Source organism: Muntiacus reevesi, chromosome 3, assembly GCF_963930625.1.
Source record: "Muntiacus reevesi chromosome 3, mMunRee1.1, whole genome shotgun sequence".
Lineage (NCBI taxonomy): Eukaryota > Metazoa > Chordata > Mammalia > Artiodactyla > Cervidae > Muntiacus > Muntiacus reevesi.
Genome location: NC_089251.1, coordinates 145,416,396 through 145,436,158, shown reverse-complemented (window position 1 = coordinate 145,436,158; position 19,763 = coordinate 145,416,396). Strand labels below are relative to the sequence as shown.

Sequence of the window (19,763 nt, the reverse complement as noted above, 5' to 3'; positions counted from 1 at the left end):
GCTCTCTTTTGTTCCCTACAGAGGAATCTTTGTTTACAGTTTCAGGAGTGAGGCTGAAGCCAGAAATGTGTGACCTTTTGGCCTCCTACCGGAAAGGTCACCACCCAGCCGGGTTTAGCAAATGCTGGTAAAAAGAAAGGGGGAGATTACCAAGATCTTCCAGGTAAGTGGTTCCAACAGTGTGGGTCCTTATGGATGGAACTGAAAGTTACTCACTACCCAGTGAAGCCCTGGTTCCTGGGTTCAGAGACCTCTGTCCTGTGCCTGGCTCTTCATTCTCCCTCTGGGCACAGAGGCCTAGGCTCCACAGGCCGTAAGAGGAGGTGGCATCAGCATGCTGCTCACAACCTGTGACATCACAGTGGCATCAGCGTGCATCTGTTCCCCCTCCCAGGGGAGGGATGAGACTCCTAAGATGACCCTTACATGTCATTGCAAGATGACATGATGCACTGGAACACAGGACTCCACTGGCATGTGAAGTTCCCTTAACTATGTGATTCTCAGTGTCAGCCGACAAGACAAAAATCAGAGGTCAGGGTGACCAGCTGTCCCCATTTGCTCCAGACCAAGGGGTGCCCCAGGATGTGGGATGTTCAGTGCTAAAACTGACACAGTCCTGGATAAACCAGGATGGCTGGTCGATGCAAATTACCACCTGGCTTGCCCCCAGCTGCCAGAGAAGACCTGACTCAGAGTCTAGTCCCACCTAGGAGGTGGTTTTGGAGGATTGTGAAAACTCAGTCATCACCACTACGGGCTTTTGCACCACTGGTTACAGAGTGTCCTCTCCAGGGTGCACTCTGGGAACCACTAGGACCTGATGGTCCTGGGAGACAGGAGCCATCCATGAATGTCACCGACTCGGCTGCTCTCAGGAGTCTCCTCCATCAGCCCAGGGCAGCCCAGGCTTCCAAGGCAATCCTGAGGGGGAAGGGTGCTATGCAGGTTTTTCCCAAAGCTTCCAAACCCTAGAGTTCTGCTGGCAGGCACAGGAAGCCAGGAGGGACAACTCCTAAAGCCACCATAGTCCAGCATTCGTAGATCTTATAAGAGCATTTCCATGGTGAGTAGAGGGGACAGTCATCCAGACAGAGGAGTCAAGGTGAGACCCACGTGCAGAGCCAGCCATCCCTGTAGGTGACTCTGGCTATATCCCAGACCACAAACACGCCTAAGGGTTGGTCACACATCAGGCAACTACAGCTTGTCATGCTTCCCAGCAGAACTTTTGGGGTCTAGATGGCAATGACTGGCACACTCCCTGCACCACCCTCGCCCAAGCGTCATTCACATAGCAGGATTCAGTTCTTTGCCAGTTTCTTCTGTGAAAGACATATACACACCAAGAATGTCTGCCTTTTGGATTTTCTAAGATCATTGTGTTTAGAACTTTGGGGAGATTAGGGAAGTTTAGAATTATAGTTCTTCCTCAGCTATAATTCTGAAGTTTATATTTTGACAATATACAACTGGAATTACAATGGGCAATACAATAATAATATGGTATTTCCCAAGTAAAATATTTTCCAGAGCAGAGATTTTACTATGTAATTATGCCATTCTTAAACCCACTAGTTATGAGAGTAGGATATTCTTTAGCTACATTCTATAGCATGAAGAATTTGCCCTTGACAAAATTATCGAAGACATTGACGGAAATGGTCTTGGATGGTAGTGCTGCATAAGAATTAATAATTATCTCTATTGAGTTGTTATTTTGTTTTACTAAGCAGCCAGAAGGTAGGGAGACTACCCGCCTCTCTGAACTACAGTCAAAGAATCGTTACCTGTAGGTGTAAATTGGTCACAATAGAAAATCAATTAAAAGCAGCATGACAAACGTGATGCCTATGCCAGCAACTGAAGAAGGGAGAAGGCACAGTGAGTGTGCACTGGAGTAATCTGATGTCCCTGGGCCTTCGGTACTAATGTAAGGAGATAAACCCGCAGGAGATGAACCACAATAAGGAAAAGCTGCAGCAATTAAACTGCTTAATAAATGGCTTGGGATGATCAAAATCTGGGAGTGCCAGAGTTGGGGACTAAAAGTGGTTATCACATGGACACTTGGGGCCTGTAAATCTTTTCCACTAAATTGAATTTATGTTAAAATATTCACTTTTCAGGAGATTCAAAATGTAAATTGGGATATTAGGACTTATAACTAGCAGCAATGCCTGAAAATTAAGACTCTGAAAAGATCCTCAAAATGTCTGTTTCAGGTATGGAAAAAATGTACACTAACATCTACAATAGAGAAATGGGACTAAAATTTACTGGTTACATCACATGTGCCAAGCACTTTACAAATAGTGTTTCAAAGCTTGGTGTGTTTTGAACAGTTAGGGTGTGGTGAGGTATAACTATAGTTGGTACATTTGGAGATAAATTTTGATTATTTTTACAGCTTTTTTAGGGAAAGCTTTCTTAGTTCTTATTACTAGGATAAGATGCTACCTCTGTTCATATCTATTATCAAGCTTTCTAGCAATATCTATATAATTCCATCAACTTTGCAATAATATTGCACAGAATTTCCCCACTCAATCTGTAAGATGTTACTCATTATTTTCATTTTTTTATTCTTCATTCACTTCCAGGGCTAGTTTACTGTTGCTTCAGTTTTAATTTGCTTCAGCTTACTAAGAAACTTCAAATCTAACTCCACACTGGACCAAGGGTTTTATACCATCACCTGTGATGTGGACCATTTTAAATACAATGTCCAAGGCAACAGCACATAGTCCTTGAAGAAAAAGCAGTGAACAGTTATTGCTATCGTCATTTGCCTAGAATTCAACAGTGATTGGATCAAAAATTAGACATAGACGGAAATCATCTGAGAAGAGGACTTCTGAATAATTTCATCCATTTCATTATTTGATAGAGAGATCCCTGGGCCAGAAGGAGAACAGGACAGATGGGGACAACAATTGAAAGACTTTGGAGACGGAACTCATGCTTAAAAGAGGCCGGTCACTCCTGTGTTCACTTATGATTTTCCCCAACAAAAGGACTTCTGTGGCCAAGGAGAGGATTAGGCTAAAGTTTAAAAAAGCCTCCAGGGAAGGTGGTTTCTTGGATAAAGTTGTCAACAAAAGAACTTGCTTAAGACTCTTTGTTATGATTTCCTAGGGGTCGCCTCTTCCTTCGCTAACTGGATTATCAAAACACATTACCCCTCCATCCCAGCCAGACTTCAGTAGGAGTTTGGACTGAGCTGCTGGTTAGAATTAAATTTCAGGCTGTCCTCTTCTACTGAACTCTATTGTCTGTGATGATAGCAAAAGTGATGAGGAATCTCAGCTCTGATTTGATGGCAGAGATACTGAATAGATAGATAAAGGCCAAGAGTTCCAAAGTAGTAATTCAAGTCCTATTGCACCATCAGACACACATGCATGTCTGCACACACATAAGCCTCAAATAAAATGAGAGATCTGTCTCAGCCAACACGTGTTTCATTTTCTACAATGGGTCCTTCTGAAAGAAGCTGGGGAAACTCAAATGACTTCATCTGAGGATCATCTACTCAGAAACTGTAGTAGCCTAGAAACCAAAGACCTCTATATGGCCTTTAGAAGAACAAGGAGGAACTAATTAAGAAAGAATTTTAAAACAGTACCTATGCTCTCAAAGTCTGAGATGAAACTACATACAGATAGTCCAAAGAAATCTTCCTTACTGAGTATTCGATTTTAGTAAGGCATTTGGCAAAGCCTGTTCAGATATACCTGAAAGAGGGAACTGTATTGAGGGCTGGATGAGGGCTGGATGATGGGGTGTGTGTACTCAAAGAACAGTGGCCTTGTTGGAGAAAGGCTGCCAGTGGTGTGGTATGAGGTTCAGCCCTGAGTTCTATTCTGTTCAAATGTTTTTATTAATAATTAATAATAAAGTCAGAGAAGGCACGCAACTTATTCATACAACTTATTAAAGTAAGTACTTTTGTCATTCATTTATTACTTCCATTTTACAGAAGAAGGAAACTGAGGCTCAGAGAAGTTAACTAACTCCTCCATAGTAGTACACCAGAGTTAAGGTACAGATCTTAGGCCTGGCTCTCTCCAAGGTCAATGATCTTTCCAGTCATCATATACCTATCAAATCTGTAGAACACACAACTCTCGAAGAAGCAGCTGATGTTTAGCCTTGGATCATGATTCAAAAGCCTGAGATATTGCTAAAAGCTGATGTGTACACTACACATTCATTCTGGAATGAGAATGATCAAATTCCAGAACACCGACAGCACCCAATGCTGCCAGGGATATGGAGCAACAGGAACTCTAATTATTGGTGGGAATGCGAAATGATAGAGGCCACTTTAGAAGACTGTTTGGCAGTTTCTTACAAAACTAACCACACTCTTAGATCCAGCAATCATGCTCCTTGCTATTTACCCAAAAGAGTTGAAAAATTATGTCCACAAAAAACCTGCACACAGATATTTATAGCAGCTTTATTCATAATCACCAAACCTTCGAAACAACCAAGATGTCATTTCAGTTGAGGATCAGCAAATGTAGTAGCCTAGAAACCAAAGACCTCTATATGGCCTTTAGAAGGCCATATGCCGTTCAGTCACAACACACGAATGAGCAGACAGTGGTACATCCAGACAATAGAATATTATTCAACAGGAAAAAGAAATGGAGCTGTCAAGTCATGAAAAGACATGGAAGAAGCTTAAATGAATATTACTAAGTGAAAGAAGCCAATCTGAAAAGGCTACATAGTACATGTTTACAACTGACAATCTAAAAAAGGCAAAACTAACTATAGAGACAATAAGAAGATTGGTGGTTGCCAGGGGCTAGGAGGAAGAGAGTGATGAATAGGCGGAGCACAAAGAATTTTTAGGACCAGGTAACTACATATGATACCATAATGGTGGATACATGTCATTCATTATAACTTTGTCCAAACCCATAGAATATCACCAAGACTGAATGCTAATGTGAAACAGACTTTAGATGACAATGAGTCTATGCAGGTTCATATAGTGTGACGTATGTAGCATTCTGTGGGGGATGTTGATAATGGGGGAGGCTGTGCATGTGTGGGGGCAGGGTGTATACAGGAAATCTGTAACTTCTGTTGACTATTCCTCCAAGCCTAAAGTTGCTCTGAAGAATAAATATTAAAAAAATTTTTTTAAAACAGAAAATAAAAGCTAATGAACAGCAAGCCAATACATTTCTACCAAATTTCATGGTTTAATTTCTTACACTTTAGGTTTAAAGTGTCAACAAGTTAAAGAAAGTTGTGACTTAGTGGATATTGGATAGTGGACATTGGCCTAGTGGATATTCATATTTAAAGTACAATATGAATTAATAGTATGTTTGTGTGTTTGTGAGCTCAGTTGTGTCTGACTCTTTGTGACCGTATGGACTGTAACCCACCAGGATCCTCTGTGCATGGGATTTTCCAGGCAAGAACACAGGAGTGGGTTGACCTTCCTACTCCTGAGGATCTTCCCAACCCAGGGATCAAACCTGTGTCTCCTCTGTCTCCTGCATTGCAGTGTATTCTTTACCACTGTGCCACCTGGGAAGCCCCAGTAGTAGGTTTGACTGACCCCAAAAATAATGCTAATACTTGCAGGTGATTGGAGAAGGAAATGGCAACCCACTCCAGTACTCTTGCCTGGAAAGTCCCATGGACAGAGGATCCTGGTAGGCTACAGTCCATGGGGTCGCAAAGAGTTGGACATGACTGAGCGACTTCACTTTCACTTTTGTAGGTGATATAAATGAAGGAATAGGATCACGTCCCAGAGAAGGGAATTAGTCAGATCACATCTAAATTATTGTTCAATTTAACTCTATCCATCACACTTTAAAAAAAACATTAATTTGGCTGCTTTGAGTTTTAGTGTGGTACATAGGGCGTCATTGCGTCATGCGGGACGTAGGGTGGTAGGATTTTCATGAGAGTCGGTAATGTTGTCTTCTAACATTTCTTGGTATTTTTAGTGCACATCTAATACCACCTTGGAGTTATTCTCAAAAATTTTTGCCTTTTTTATGACAAAATATCTGGGAACATCCAATAGAGGTTACCTCCTGAAAGAAAATAAATTACTCTGAGAAGTTACATTTCTTAGAACCGAATTGCTGACTTTCCTGAAGGTTCTATTGACTGACACATTTTTGTTATTCTCAATGCCTTTCATAAATAAATTCCCACAACAGTTTTATTTTAGTTCTCTTCTCTAAACCTATTCACATTTTCTACTTCTAACTCCTCTCCATCCCTAAGTAGGTTCATGGGCACTTGGTATGTGATCTGACATACCAGATAATGACTTCATCCAAGTTTATGAGCATCCTTGTAAACAATTGTTTCTTTTGAAAGAATTTTCATTGGGTATTACAAGAAAACCTTGTGGGAGCCCCAGACTGAACCAAAATATAAAACTGAACCATCTATTCATTGATTTATCCCACAAACATCTGGACAATAGAAATATAAAAACTAAAGTTCCCCCAAGGATCTTGTAGTCGAATGGGACATTAGCTGGAAATAAATACAAGATCCAATGACATTTCAGTCTTCCCTGTCATAAAGGAGATAACAATTAATCTTTGTCTTCAAATAAAAGTTGGCCAGGCAGGCAATTGGGAGTAAGGGTGAAAAGAAGATAGGACAGATGGTTTGGGCTATAAGGAATAGAAAAACCCCATTCAATGGCTTAATCCATGAGAATATTAGTTCACATAAGAATTCCAGAAGTATATGGTTCAATGATTGGTTAAATGATGGGTCAACGACATTATCAACAACCCAGTTTCCTTTTATCTTTCGTTAATTCATCTTCATGTCCTTTTTGCCTTAATTCTCGGGCTGGTTCCTATCATGGTTTCAAGATTCTGCCATGCTCCCCAGGGATCATATGTAGATTTGGCAATGCCCAGCTGAAGAGAGGGTGTCTCTTCCTCTCTGCTTCTTTTTCAGAGAAAGCAGAACTCTCTTCACATCTTACTGACCAAACTGTCACATACCCACTCCTAAACTGCTAGCAACAGAGATTAAATGACAGCTTTACAATTGTCAGGATTTGCTACTCATCTGAAGCAGCAAATCACCTTTCCTGAGAGGCAAGTTCCTGAATAATCAGTTTTCTTTTAACTGGAGAGGAGGGGGGAATGACTGTTGGACAGTCAACCAAAGAAGCTGCCACAGCAGCTGATTGTCTGTGGGGTCTAGTGGTGCAGGCAGCAGTAGGAGAGGAAGAATGATTGTGAGGCTTCCAGTCTGGGAACCTGGATGACTTGTTATATATGATCTTAAGTCAAGCAGCTAGTTCAGCAGAAGAGGCTACGAGCTCATTTCTGGACATCTTGAGTTGTAGGTGTGCATCAGATAATTGGAACTGCTGACCTGGGACTAAGGAAATAAAGAGTGGCTACATGTGGTTATCACCTACACGCATGTCCCTGAAGTCCCAAAGATATGAGTAACCCAAAGAACATATACAAAGAGAAGAAGCACAAGGGTGGGAGAAGGAAGAATCTGCAAAAGAGACAGGGTAGCAATGGCTAGAAACTGGAGGGGCGGGGCAGGCAATTAGAATCATTCCGAGTGACAAGAGTCAAGAAGACTGTTCCAGTGTACAGTTTCCCTGTAGACCGTGGGGTCTACAGAGAAAATATCAGGAGGCTGTAATCCAAGGCAGTCCATGGATTTTATGGCTACTGGTCATAGGTTACCTCGGGGGGGGGGGCGGTTTCCATGGAATTGTGGTCATAGAAAAATATGATGGATTAAAGAAGAAATAAGAAAGTAGCAGCAGGACATATCTTTCAGAAACTCCATCATGAAAAGATAAATAAGATAGAGTACTAGGTAGAATACGGAAGCTCTGAGAGGGTCCTTTTTTTCCTAAGCACAGCAGAGATCTATGCACTTTATGAAGTGAAGGAAAAAGAAAAAAGTTGGGAGAATCAGCAGCTAATCTAAATACACAGACGTGCTCCCTGCTTAGGCTTCTGCCTGGCTCTGCTGTCTGGCACTCTTTCCCGCAATTATCCGCACAGTCAGCGCTCTTACCAGTTTCAAGCCTTTGCTCCAATGCCCTCTGTCAGCGAAGCCTACCCCAGCCACCCTGTTCAACACCCAAGCCGCCTGCACACAAATCCCTCTGACCCTGTCTGGTTTTCCTAAAGCAAGTTATCACAGGATTTCACACTCTATAATTTATGGTTTACTTATTTATGGTGTTCATTGTTTTTCTCACCACTGCTAAAATGTAAGCTTCACGAGGACAGGAGACTTTGCTTTATTCACTGATGTATTCTGAACACCTTGAATAGCTCCTTGTACATATTAGGTCCTTGATAAATATCTTTTGCATGTATGAACTCCTCAGCCATTTGTTTACTTGTGACCCCACCCTTCTTTACCCCTTTGACTCTGGATTTTTTCCTTATATATGACATATTGATGTTTTATATTTATTGTTTACAAGTGACACTTAAACAACTCAGGGGTTAGGGGCACTGACCCCCCACAGAGTCAAAAATTTGAATAAAACTATAGTCAGTCCTCTGTATTGGTGGTTCCTCCATATCCATGGATTCAACAAACCGCAGATCTTATAGCACTGAACTATTTACTACTGAAAAAAAAACAATCTGCGTATAAGTGGACCCAGCTTCGAACTCAGGTTGTTCAAGGGTCAACTGTATTTTCTCTCCCCCCCTACTAGAAAATGAGTCCCGCAGGAGCAAGGATTTTAATGTTTTGTTCACTGATATATCACAAGCATCTGGAATTGTGCATGACACAAAATCTGTGTTTAATAAATATTTGTGGAATATATAATGAATGAATCAGTGAAGAATCAGAGATTGAAGGAAATGAGATTAAAAGCTTACGTTTGCCTGGAAGAGGATAAGAGTTATGTATCCACTATGACAGGGAAAAAGAAAAGTGCATGGGTAAAGACTGAGGAAAGACTGAAGACCCCTCCATGTGCAGCAGGATTAAGAGCCAGACTGCTTTTGGATCTGGCTGTGTGACCTTGGACAAGTTACTACACTTCGTTACGCTCTCATTTCCTCCTTTGTAAAAGGGGGATAATAATAATGTCTATGTCACAACGTTGCTTGTGAGGATCAAATGAGTTGATACATTTGAAGTATTTTACACAGTGCCTGGCAGACAGTAAGCACTATAAAAATCAGCTAACTGGTGCTGCTGCTGTTCAGAGATGGTGGTTGTGATGGATGTCAGGCTGGGTGCCATCATGGTCATAAGAAAGTGGAAGATAAAAGGACCAGGGAAATGAAAGGTTCAAAGCCTTAGGGTTCTAGCCAGCAAGGTGATGCAGGAGGCCAGAAGGACAGGAAGAAACCAGGTAAAAGAGGTTGCTTATTCCTCTTCCCTGAAGGTCCAGTGGCTAAGACTCCGAGCTCCTAATGCAGAAGGGCCAGGTTCGATCCCTGATCAGGGAACTAGGTCCTACATGCAGCAACTAAAAGACCCCACATGCTACAATGAAGACCAGGTGCAGTCAAATATATAAACAATAAATAGATATTTTTTAAAAGAAATCAAGTAAAAAAGTAAAAGAGTTAAATTGGGATTTAGAATGAAGCTGGGGGAGGAAAAGCCACAACACCCAGTGCTGGTTGGTTGTGACTGCGGTTCTCTGTGGTGAGCCTTGCTAGTTAAAGTTGCAGGCATTCTTATAAGTGTGTGTGTGTGAGTTGCTCAGTCGTGTCCAACTCTTTGTGACCCCATGGACTGCAGCCTGCCAGGTTCCTCTGTCTATGGAATTCTCCAGGCAAGAATATTGGAGTGGGTTGCCATTCCCTTCTCCAGGGGATCTTCCCAACCCAGGGATCGAACCCAGGTCTCCCACTTTGTAGGCAGATTCTTTACCATCTGAACCACCAGGGAAGCCCATAAACAAAGTGCACTTGGGTTTTATTAACCCCCTGCTCTGATAAACATTCAGAAATGAAGATTAGTGTTCTACAATTTGTTTCTCTCCAAATTCCAAACCCTGCAAACTTGTATGAAATATAATAACATCACTGATGTGTTTTGCCCTCCCTGAGATTTTTTTTTTTTTTTTTTTGGTCTTTTAGGTTTGGAGGGTTTTTGTGATTTATCATATTTAAATAAGGTTTGAGGAGACATCTAGGGGATTCAAGGCAGGAAATGCAAAAGGCCAGGCTGATGGCACTGACAGAACCCACTACAATGGCCACCACAGGCCACACATCTCTGGAAAAGACAATTCCCCACGAGGGTGGCTGGGGAAGGCAGATAAAAGACGGAAGTTGGGTCATGTGACAGGTGTCACTTGAGTAGCGGTACCGGGGCCAGAGATAAAAGCCCACTCCTCTTGGTCACATGCCGCAGCTTCATTACGCTCCCAGCAGGGGGTTAGAGAGTCTGGTTGCCATTTTTACTTATTTATTTATTTGTGTTTTTTCCCCCCTTATTCTGTGATAATGAGAAAATGTTTAAACTCCCATCTCTGTGTTTAAACATTCTCCCTGCTGACAGCAGCGGGATACCCCTTGATCAACTGTCAGATTGGAAAGTGCAATTTCTCTGGAAAGTAAACAGCATGTTCGCTGGTTGCAAATAATTTTCTGTTTATTGGTAGCTGTTAGGCCAGGAGTGATGGAGCTCTGTGACAGCACTTGTCAAGTAAGGAATAAGAAACAAGTTTGGAAATACCATTAAGGACAGAGCTCTGACAATAGGGCCTTACTGTTTCTTGATAGAAATGTACTCTGAAAAAGTTAAATTCAAATGGGCAAAAAAAAAAGCAAACCCAAAAACTTTACCAGTGCTACCAGCTCCTGGAGATCCTTCTGGTAAAACTGACACTGATGCAAAGGAAAACTGGAGGAACACTCGAGTTGGAAAGCAACCTTGGCCATTGCTGGGCTTCCCAGGTGGCGCTAGTGGTAAAGCTCACGCCTGCCAATGCAGGAGACGTAAAAGACAATGTGTCTGATCCCTGGGTCAGGAAGATCCCCTGGAGAAGGGCATGGCAACCCGCTCCAATAAATCCAACCCAATGAAGAACTGAGGCTCAGCCAAGGGCCCTGGATTCTGCTCGCAAATGAGAGGAAAACATAAAATTACCAATATATAGAGAAATAAAGGGTTTTGGTGGACTTTTTTGGCTTTTCACATTCATGTGTGAAGATAAATGCCAAAAAATTGAGGGAGGTGGTTTTAACTTTTGACTTATGTATATTTAACTACCAGGTTTAATGGGTTTTGTGTAATGTGGATCTTTGTTTTTATAGAGTGGTTCCAAAGACATCACCACAGTCTTTTATTGATTAAACATAACCAGAAAAAAGTGGCTCCAATAGAAGTAGTATATACTCTCAAGCAATATAGAGTCAACAGTTCATAACTATCTTGAATTAGGTTAAATCTGAGGTCCTGATTTGTCCCAGAATTTGCCTCACTTCTTCCAGATAGCTAGAGAAGTATTCCCAGCCACTGCCTGGTTGCCTTCGCCTAGATCTTCCCAACAAATAAGTCTAGTCCTCCATGTCCAATCATCTTCTCCCCCATATCATAAACAGAACAAAAATGCCTTCTCCGCTCCCATTTTGGTCAGTATCATTGCCTCACCATTCAGCAGGTTGCCAGATCCCCCTCTCCCTGCCTCCAAAATACCTCCCAGCCCTTTTTCTCTTCTCCATCCCACAGCCTGGCCACAGACCTGTGGTTCTCAAACTGAGGTCCCTGCACCAGCAGCATTGGCGCCACCTGGGAAGTGGTGGTGCTAGAAGTGTGAGTTCTCTGGTCTCACCCTAGACCTCCTGAAGCTTGAGGCTGGGGCTCAGCAAGTTCACAAGGCTTCCAGGTGATCCTGATGCTCTGAAGTTGGAAAACCATGGCCCTGGAGCAGTTCTCCAGGCCTCCAGTAGTCCCCTAACTGGCCTTCTGGTAACAACATCTGTCTTCTTTGGAGTCATTCTCCACACCAGTGGTTTTCAGCCTTGGCTGTGCATTGGAATCGCCTGGAGAGCTTTTTAAAACTACCAAATGCCTGAATCCTACTTCTGGGAATTCTTGTTTAATTGAACTGATGTGCAGCATTTGGCATCAGGGTTTTTTTTTTTTTAAGCTCCCCATGTTATTCTGATGTGCAGCCAGGACTGATAAGCCCTGCTCTGCACTGAAGCAAATCCAGTGATGTCACCATCCCCCCGGGGAAAGACTCCATCAGTCAAAAGATAAATTCTGAACGGGGCCCTTCAACACCAACCCTCCCGACCTATCCATCTGGCTCCTCCTCAAGGCCCATTCAGTCCCTCTATGCTCAGCCAAACAGAGTTGCTCATCGTCCCCCAGATGCCGAGTTCTGTTCACATCACTAGGCTTTCTATTTTCTGTTTCCTCTGCTTGAAGCATCCCACCTCTTCCTTCTGCCTAATGAATTCCTATCTATCCTTCAAAACTCAGCTCAAAGGTCACCTTCCCTGACTACTCCAGCCCTGAGTTAGTTGCTGCTCTCTCCTCTGGGATCCCAGAGCACTCTGTTCCATTTTGGTGTAATCACTAGTCCCATTTTGGTGTAATCACTAGCTGACATTTCTTTTTCTCCTTTGCTAGAACCATCTGCACCAGGAGCAGGAGAGAAGATTACTTAGTTTTAAAATTTTACAGACACTGAGAAGATGCTCAATAAACGTTGATTAAGCAAATGAATTGAAAGTAAAATCAACCACACTTGCTGCCTTTCACTGAGATGGAGTTATGGTATCATTTGGCTCTTCTTTCCAGAATCAGGGAAGCTCATATAGCTCTTCTCACATCAGTGGACAGGTTCTTGACCTTTGTTTTCTAACCTTTAATAAAAATACTTTGAAAATGAGTATGAGGACTCATTGTACAACACCCATCAGATTGCTTGATGCAGAGAAGGCATGAAATAAATTAAAGTGTTTATTATCATAATAAGTAAAACTAACTGAAGAGAAAGTCGAACTGAGCAGCACATCTGTTTACACATCTGTCTCCCCCTTCAGAGCATGAGCTCCTCCTGACAGGCAGAAACTATCTTATTTATCTGTGTGTTCCCTGGGGCTGGGAACTCAGTAGGCATTCATTAATTAATTCAGTCCCTCACTCAGCAGCATTTATTAAGCTAATGAATGCAATAAATGGTATTTGGGTTAGAATAATGGCTTGCTGTGTGAGGGCAGAGAAGACTCACACATTTGCCCATCTTATAGAACAGAAGCACAATCTTGGCAGAGGGAAGGTGTCTTAGAAATCACTTTAAGGCTCCTTATTTACAGATAAGGAAATGGAAATAACACCACAGGGAAGCCATTTTCATTTCAATATTTAACAAAGACGTCCTGGGTTACAAATTGATGCTGACCACGTAGGAATATGTCTGTATTCATAAGAGTTGATGCTCACAGTGACTTGTTGAGGGAGCACTATGACTAGCACAGCACCTGACTTTCCATGAAGTGAGAAACTGACAGACGGAGAAGAATTTCAGAAAAAAAATCATGGGTGGCACCTCCGAGGATGGTCAGTTCCAGATCATATAGTTGCTCTCTTGGAAAATAAAGCACATTTACTCAATACACATTTAAGTTTGTGACTCTGTCCTTTCCAAAGGCAGGTAGAAGGTCCAATTTGGGTCATTTAACAGGTACTTATTCAAGCAACAATAAAGAATGGATGAAAGCAGTTATCAGCTAGGATCATGTAAATAAGCCTTTTTTTGTAAAAAAAAAAAAAAAAAAAAAAAATTAATCACTTCAGTAGAGTGTCCTCCTGGTCTGAGTCACTCCCAGGAGGTTTGAAAGCCACTTTTAGTTTTCAGGGCAGTCTAGCGTGGAGTTAGCTGGGTGAGCCGCCTTGGACTGGCTTGCATGTCAAGAAGGCTGCTCAGCGGGTACAGACGGAACAGCCAGGGCATTGGTCACTGCGGACGGAAAACCCAGGAGGCCCTTCGTACCAAATACCCAGCATCACTCGGCCTTGGCACCCAGATCTCCTGGAAGCATCCCTGTGCAGGACTCTTCTGGGAGACCTCCACACCCTCCCCGACCCTTGTGTTCAGGCCCAAAAATGAAGCTTAGGCCTTGTATTCGTTTGCTCAGGATGCCCTAACAAAATATCACAGGCTGGGTAGCACAAACATAAGAATTTATTTTCTCAACAGTTCTAGAGGCTAGTAACCCAAGATCAAGGCATCTACAAGGCTGGTTTCTTCTGAGGCCACTCCTTGGCTTCCAGAAGATACCTTCTCACTATATCCTCAGCCTGTTATCTGTGTCCTAATTCCCTTTGCTTATAAGGACACCAGTCACAGTGGATTAGGACCTACCTATATGACTTCACTTTACCTTAATCACCTCTTCAAAGGTCTCATCTCCCTGAATACACATACATTCTGACATATCGAGAGTAGGACTTCAACTTGTGAATTTGGGGGAGACACAGTTCAGTCCATCATAGGCCTCTTAGCTGCAAGATTGTTTGCTGACTTCTCTCCCGCATAAGATGAATGAATGAATGAACAAATGAAGACCAGCGGGACAATAAGCTGCGACCGATGCTGTGTTTCCTCTGGCCACTCAGGGTTTTTCTGAAGTCACTGTGTGAGAAGGGGCTACGTGAGGAGATGGGGGGCAGTTCCAGGCAGGAATGGGGGTGGGCAGCCAGCAGCCTCCTCCACCCCAGATAACAAACTGCTCTCCAGGAACATGTGTTAGGAAAAGTGCTCGATCAGAGTGTCAACTTGTGGGCCGAGAAGGAACACTAAGTGGTTCTGTCTGTCACCTCCTCCGCCCCGGCTGGAATTTGGCCACAATCTGATGGAAACACTTTGCCCTCTTTCAGGAGAATTTCCCACTATCAGTGAGGCTGTTTTCCATACTTAGGCTATCACCAGAGGCTTTCAGAGCAGTGATATTGCTCTCTCCCTGGAAGGTATGTGTATCTTGAGGGTAGCCTCCTATTCAGATGAAGAAAATGAAGCTCAGAGAGGATAAGTGACTTGCTTGAGGTCATACAACTGAAAAATTATGGAACTGAACTTTGGTTCCAGGATTGTCTTCAGAATCTGTGCTTTTACTCACTAAGAAACAATGTCTCTTTGAAGTAATAAACTTTAAGACAAATTCTAGAAGTTACTACTCTCAACTGTGCACAATGTCTTAAGGAAATCACTTTGAAAGTTGCCAAATAACCCCATCAATGAGGCCATTGTTCTTATTCAGAGCCATCTACAATCCTCAGGAGAAAACTAGTCTCATTCAATTATATCAGACTCATCTTTAATCTAAAATGGTATAACTTCATTTGATTATCCACTTGATTTCTCAGACTTTGACACAAATGAGTTTTGACTGTTGGTAAAAATCAAATCTACCTTTAAAGGATAAGCATTTGCCTCCATCAAGATACTCCAAAGTACGCACTTAAGTGTCTAAAAAGAAATGATCCAGATTGTATTTAACAGTATCTTTGGAATAAGTGATTCATCTTCCAAGGGGACTGTGTTAAAGGGGAGAGTCATGTGGGATACATATGCTCTGGTATGTTTATTTAAAACATACCTTAGATTTCCTTATATATATTCACAAGTAACTTGCCTGGAAGCCCCAGACATTCAACTCTGCTAAGGCAGAGGAAACTGATCAGATCATCCAGCCTTTTCCAACTGCATCTTGCCTGAACTTTTAAGCTCTTATTTAGTGGATTATAAATGTGAACAAAAGGGTTCACTGAGGAAAAGGACACCATCCTCATATGCACCTTGAACCCACTCTCTGTCCTGCAATGCTGAGCCCTAATAGATGGGGAAACAATGGAAACAGTGACAGGTTTTATTTTCTTGGGCTCCAAAATCACTGCAGATGGTGACTGCCGCCATGAAAATAAAAGATGCTTGCTCCTTGGAAGAAAAGCTATGACAAACCTAGATAGCATATTTAAAAAGACATTAATTTGCCAACCAAGGTTTGTCTAGTCAAAGCTATGTTTTTTCCAGTAGTCATGTATGGATGTGAGAGTTGGACCATAAAGAAAGCTGAGAGTCAAAGAATTCATGCTTCTGAACTGTGGTGTTGGAGAAGACACTTGAGAGTCCTTGGACTGCAAGGAGATCAAATCAGTCAATCCTAAAGGAAATCAAGCCTGAAATATTCATTGGAAGGACTGACGCTGAAGCTAAAGCTCCAATACTTTGGCCACCTGATGCCAAGAGCTTACTCATTAGAAAAGACCCTGATGCTGTTGAAGGTGGTTGAAGCTTGAAGGTAGGAGGAGAAGGGGATGACAGAGGATGAGATGGTTGGATGGCATCACTGACTCAACGGACATGAGTCTGAGCAAACTCCAGGAGATGGTGAAGGACAGGGAAACCTGACATGCTGCAGCCCATGGGGTCACAAAGAGTCAGACGTGACTAAGCGACTGAACAACAACAAACCAGAGATGGCAGTTACTAATAGTAACTAGAGAGTCTTGGGCTCTGAAGACACAAATAAGAGTATTGGAAGTCAGCAATTCTATCACTGATGGAGCTACCTTGAATTTAAATGCCTCCCAATTGCTGGAAATCTGGTGTTGCATTTGATCCCAAACTGTGCTGGTTAAATTTAGACAAAATTTCTTCATGTAATTTTCATGTGGCTGGCCATATGACAATCAGCTTCATGTCAGACAAAGGGTACCATCCTTCCATAGCCTTTCTTGGCCTCCAAGTCTTGATAAGTCAGGATAGCTAACATAGCCCAAAGACATAACTGGGCTTAGCCATTACATCAGACTCTCCTTTCAAATATATTCAAAGCACAACCTTCTCATTTTTTGCATTGCGTAAGTTAGGTACCCTCAAGCTTTTGTCACTTTTAGCTTTGCCTATGCTACTGCCCACTTCCTCCCAGAGCTCCCCCTCTCACCAGACTCTGCTTCCTAGATGTTCCTAACCTTGAAACATCCCAGACAACAAAATGTAAACACATTGTAATTGCCCAAGTAAGTCCATCTTGCCTTACTTTGCTCTGCTTCCCATTTGTCTTATCAAGTTAAATAGTAAAACTTTGATTGGTGTCGTAGACAGAATAATGACCCTCTAAAGATGTCCACATCCTAATCCAGGAACCTGTGAATATGTTACACTACATGACAAAGGGGAATTAAAGTTTCGGATGGAATTAAGGTTGCTAATCAGTTGATTTTAAAACGGGGAGATAATCCTGGATTAACCAGGTAGGCCTAAATGTTATCCCAAGGTCCTTAAAAGTGTAAGACAGGCAGAAGAGGAGTTCAGAGTGATGTCAAATTTAAGTAGATCCACTACTGCTGGCCCTGAAAAGGAGGAAGAAGGCCAAAAGCTAAGGAGCCTGGGCAGCTGCTAGAAACTGGAAAGATCAAGGAGATAGATTCTCCCCTAGAGCCTCTGAAAAAGAGCAGAGTCCTGTTGAGACCTTGATTTTAGCCTGGCGAGACCCACTTCAGACTTACAGACTATAGAATTTAAGGTAATAAATGTGTGCTGTCTTAAGTCACTAAATTGATGGTGATATGATTTGTTACAGTAGCAATAGGAAACAAATACAGATAACTGAGACCTAAATAACCAGAAAATACAATTTACTAATATTTTTTTCTGCTTTTAAGAGAGACATACAAATCTCAAGAAAAATCTAAATCAACAATGTACTTTTAAGCAAGACCTTAGATTGAGATAGACTCTCAACTGGAAACGTTGGGGGCCGCAGTTTTCCTGGGGAGAGCGCTCAGCAAGTGCACCTCTGAGGGGGTAAACTCACAGCAGAAGACACTGGCCTGCATCTGAGGCCTTAGCTGATCCGACAGGCAACTCAGGAGCCGGGGCAGCCCTTCAAAATTGTACCAAACTGAGGCAATGGGACTGAATTTTTGTCTCTAGGTCATCCAGCCTGGGAGGGAGTATAACCTTGGGCCAGGCGGTGCCTGATGGCTATGGGCTGTACCCAGCTAGGAACACAGCTGTGAATGGTCAGCAGCTGATGTTTCCAGCTGCTAAGGACAGGTGGCTAAACCCTGAGGGGGGGATCTGGGCAGGCATAATAGTATTCACTACCAGCAGTCAATATTTCTAGGATAGGAGAGATCTATCTGAGCTCTACTCACATCCCATCCCATCTTGACACAATGCGTAAGAACTCTTATTGGTTTGGTGCTTCTTATGTAGCAGATTGAAGGCATAAAGAGAAGAGTCGGCAGAGGATGAGATGGTTAGATAGCAGCACCGACCCAACGAACATGAATTTGAGCCACCTCCGGGAGATAGTGAAGGACAGGGGAGCCTGGCGTGCTGGAGTCCATGGGGTCAGAAAGAATTGGGCACAACTTAGTGAGTGAACAACAAATGTAGCAGATACTATGATTAAGGATCTACACTCATCATCTCTAATCCTAGCCAAGGAACTACTATCCGTTCCATTTCACAGATGAGAACACTAAGGCTCAGAAGCTCAGCCTGGTGCCACAGCTTGCCCCAGGCCACCCAGTTTGTTAAGTTAAGCAACGGAGCCAGGTTTTGACATCAAAGCCAGTCGCCTTAATCCCCAGTCCACCACGGAGTTCAAGGAGCAAAAGAACATTTACAAACATCAATCTGACACCACAAGATCCTCGGCCATCAAAGAAAGATAAGATTATAATTGGTAAACTCTGCTTCCTAAATAGGAAAGGGGGCCCAAGAGCAATCTATAAGATATTAAATGATTGAAACAAAAAAGAACTATGGTGGCCCAGAAAGGTTGAGTAGATCGAGGTTTGTACTACACGCAATAAATCAAAGTTAATTACATTTTTGCTCCACACTGCACATGGTGAATTGGGTCATAATTTTTACGTATGCTTCAGTGTTCACTTTCCAAATGGAAGCTCCTAAGGGAAAAGTCTCAAGACGGTCTACCTTTCCTCATATGGCCCCTAGCACCGTGTCAACACAGGACCACACATCATAAATACCATTCGATGATTTTCTTGCCTCACTGCCGAGGCCCAGACCCCATCTAACGGCCTCTAATGCAATACCACTCCCTGTAGCGGTCTCCCTGCGGGTTGGGTCTAGAAAATATGGTGCTCTGGAAAATGCTGTAAAAGCTCTCTCTTTAATAAGGAGCCCGGTGTCCCGTGATGGATGCTATAAAGTTTGGACCGGCTGGTGTGTTCATAGCCGTGTGGGCCCATTAACAGCGTCTGGTTCTGCAGTAACGTACTTCATATCCTGGGAAGGGGAAGGTGTTCACCAGAGAGCAAAAGCGAAAGCATTTATTATAAATAACACTAGGTGACCCTGGAGTAAACACAGCTGTGCCCTCATGGTGTCTTGTCGGGCTGCTCCCTCAACAGATTAAAGAAATCCATGTTTTATGGGGCCATCACTTATTCTGTATATACACCACAGAAGGCTGCTTTTCCATCAGACCTTGCTGGCTGTGTATAAGGTTTCAAGCCCTGGAATTGTATGAAGCAGAGAGGCTTCATGAAAAAAAAAAACTTATTCTTGCATGTTCTAATATTTTAAAAGGGGGATGAAGATCAGTTCCTATTTGTTCCTAAATGATTTACATGGCATCTCTGGCTCTGGACAACTTGTAGGTGTCCTTCTGATTTCTCAGACTCTTCTCACCCACCTCTTGCCCCTGTCCCAGCACCCTTCCCTGCAGCCAGGGTAAGCAGAGTGAGCAGGAGACTTTATCTAGGAGGGGTTGGGGGAATGGGTCTGTCATCCCCCA

The 19,763-nt window shown here is 42.7% G+C and overlaps 1 protein-coding gene across 2 annotated transcripts in view; it reads left to right on the top strand.

Moving 5' to 3' along the window:
- Positions 1–131, top strand: part of CDK15 (cyclin dependent kinase 15) — an 82,717-nt gene extending 82,586 nt beyond the window's left edge. The window contains exon 13 of one of the 2 annotated variants that reach the window (XM_065930821.1): positions 40–131. In XM_065930821.1, the coding sequence (XP_065786893.1) occupies positions 40–131 (92 nt within the window). Of the gene's footprint in view, positions 1–21 lie in introns of both variants that reach the window. The other variant, XM_065930820.1, reaches the window with a different exon arrangement.
- Positions 132–19,763: the final 19,632 nt, after the last annotated feature.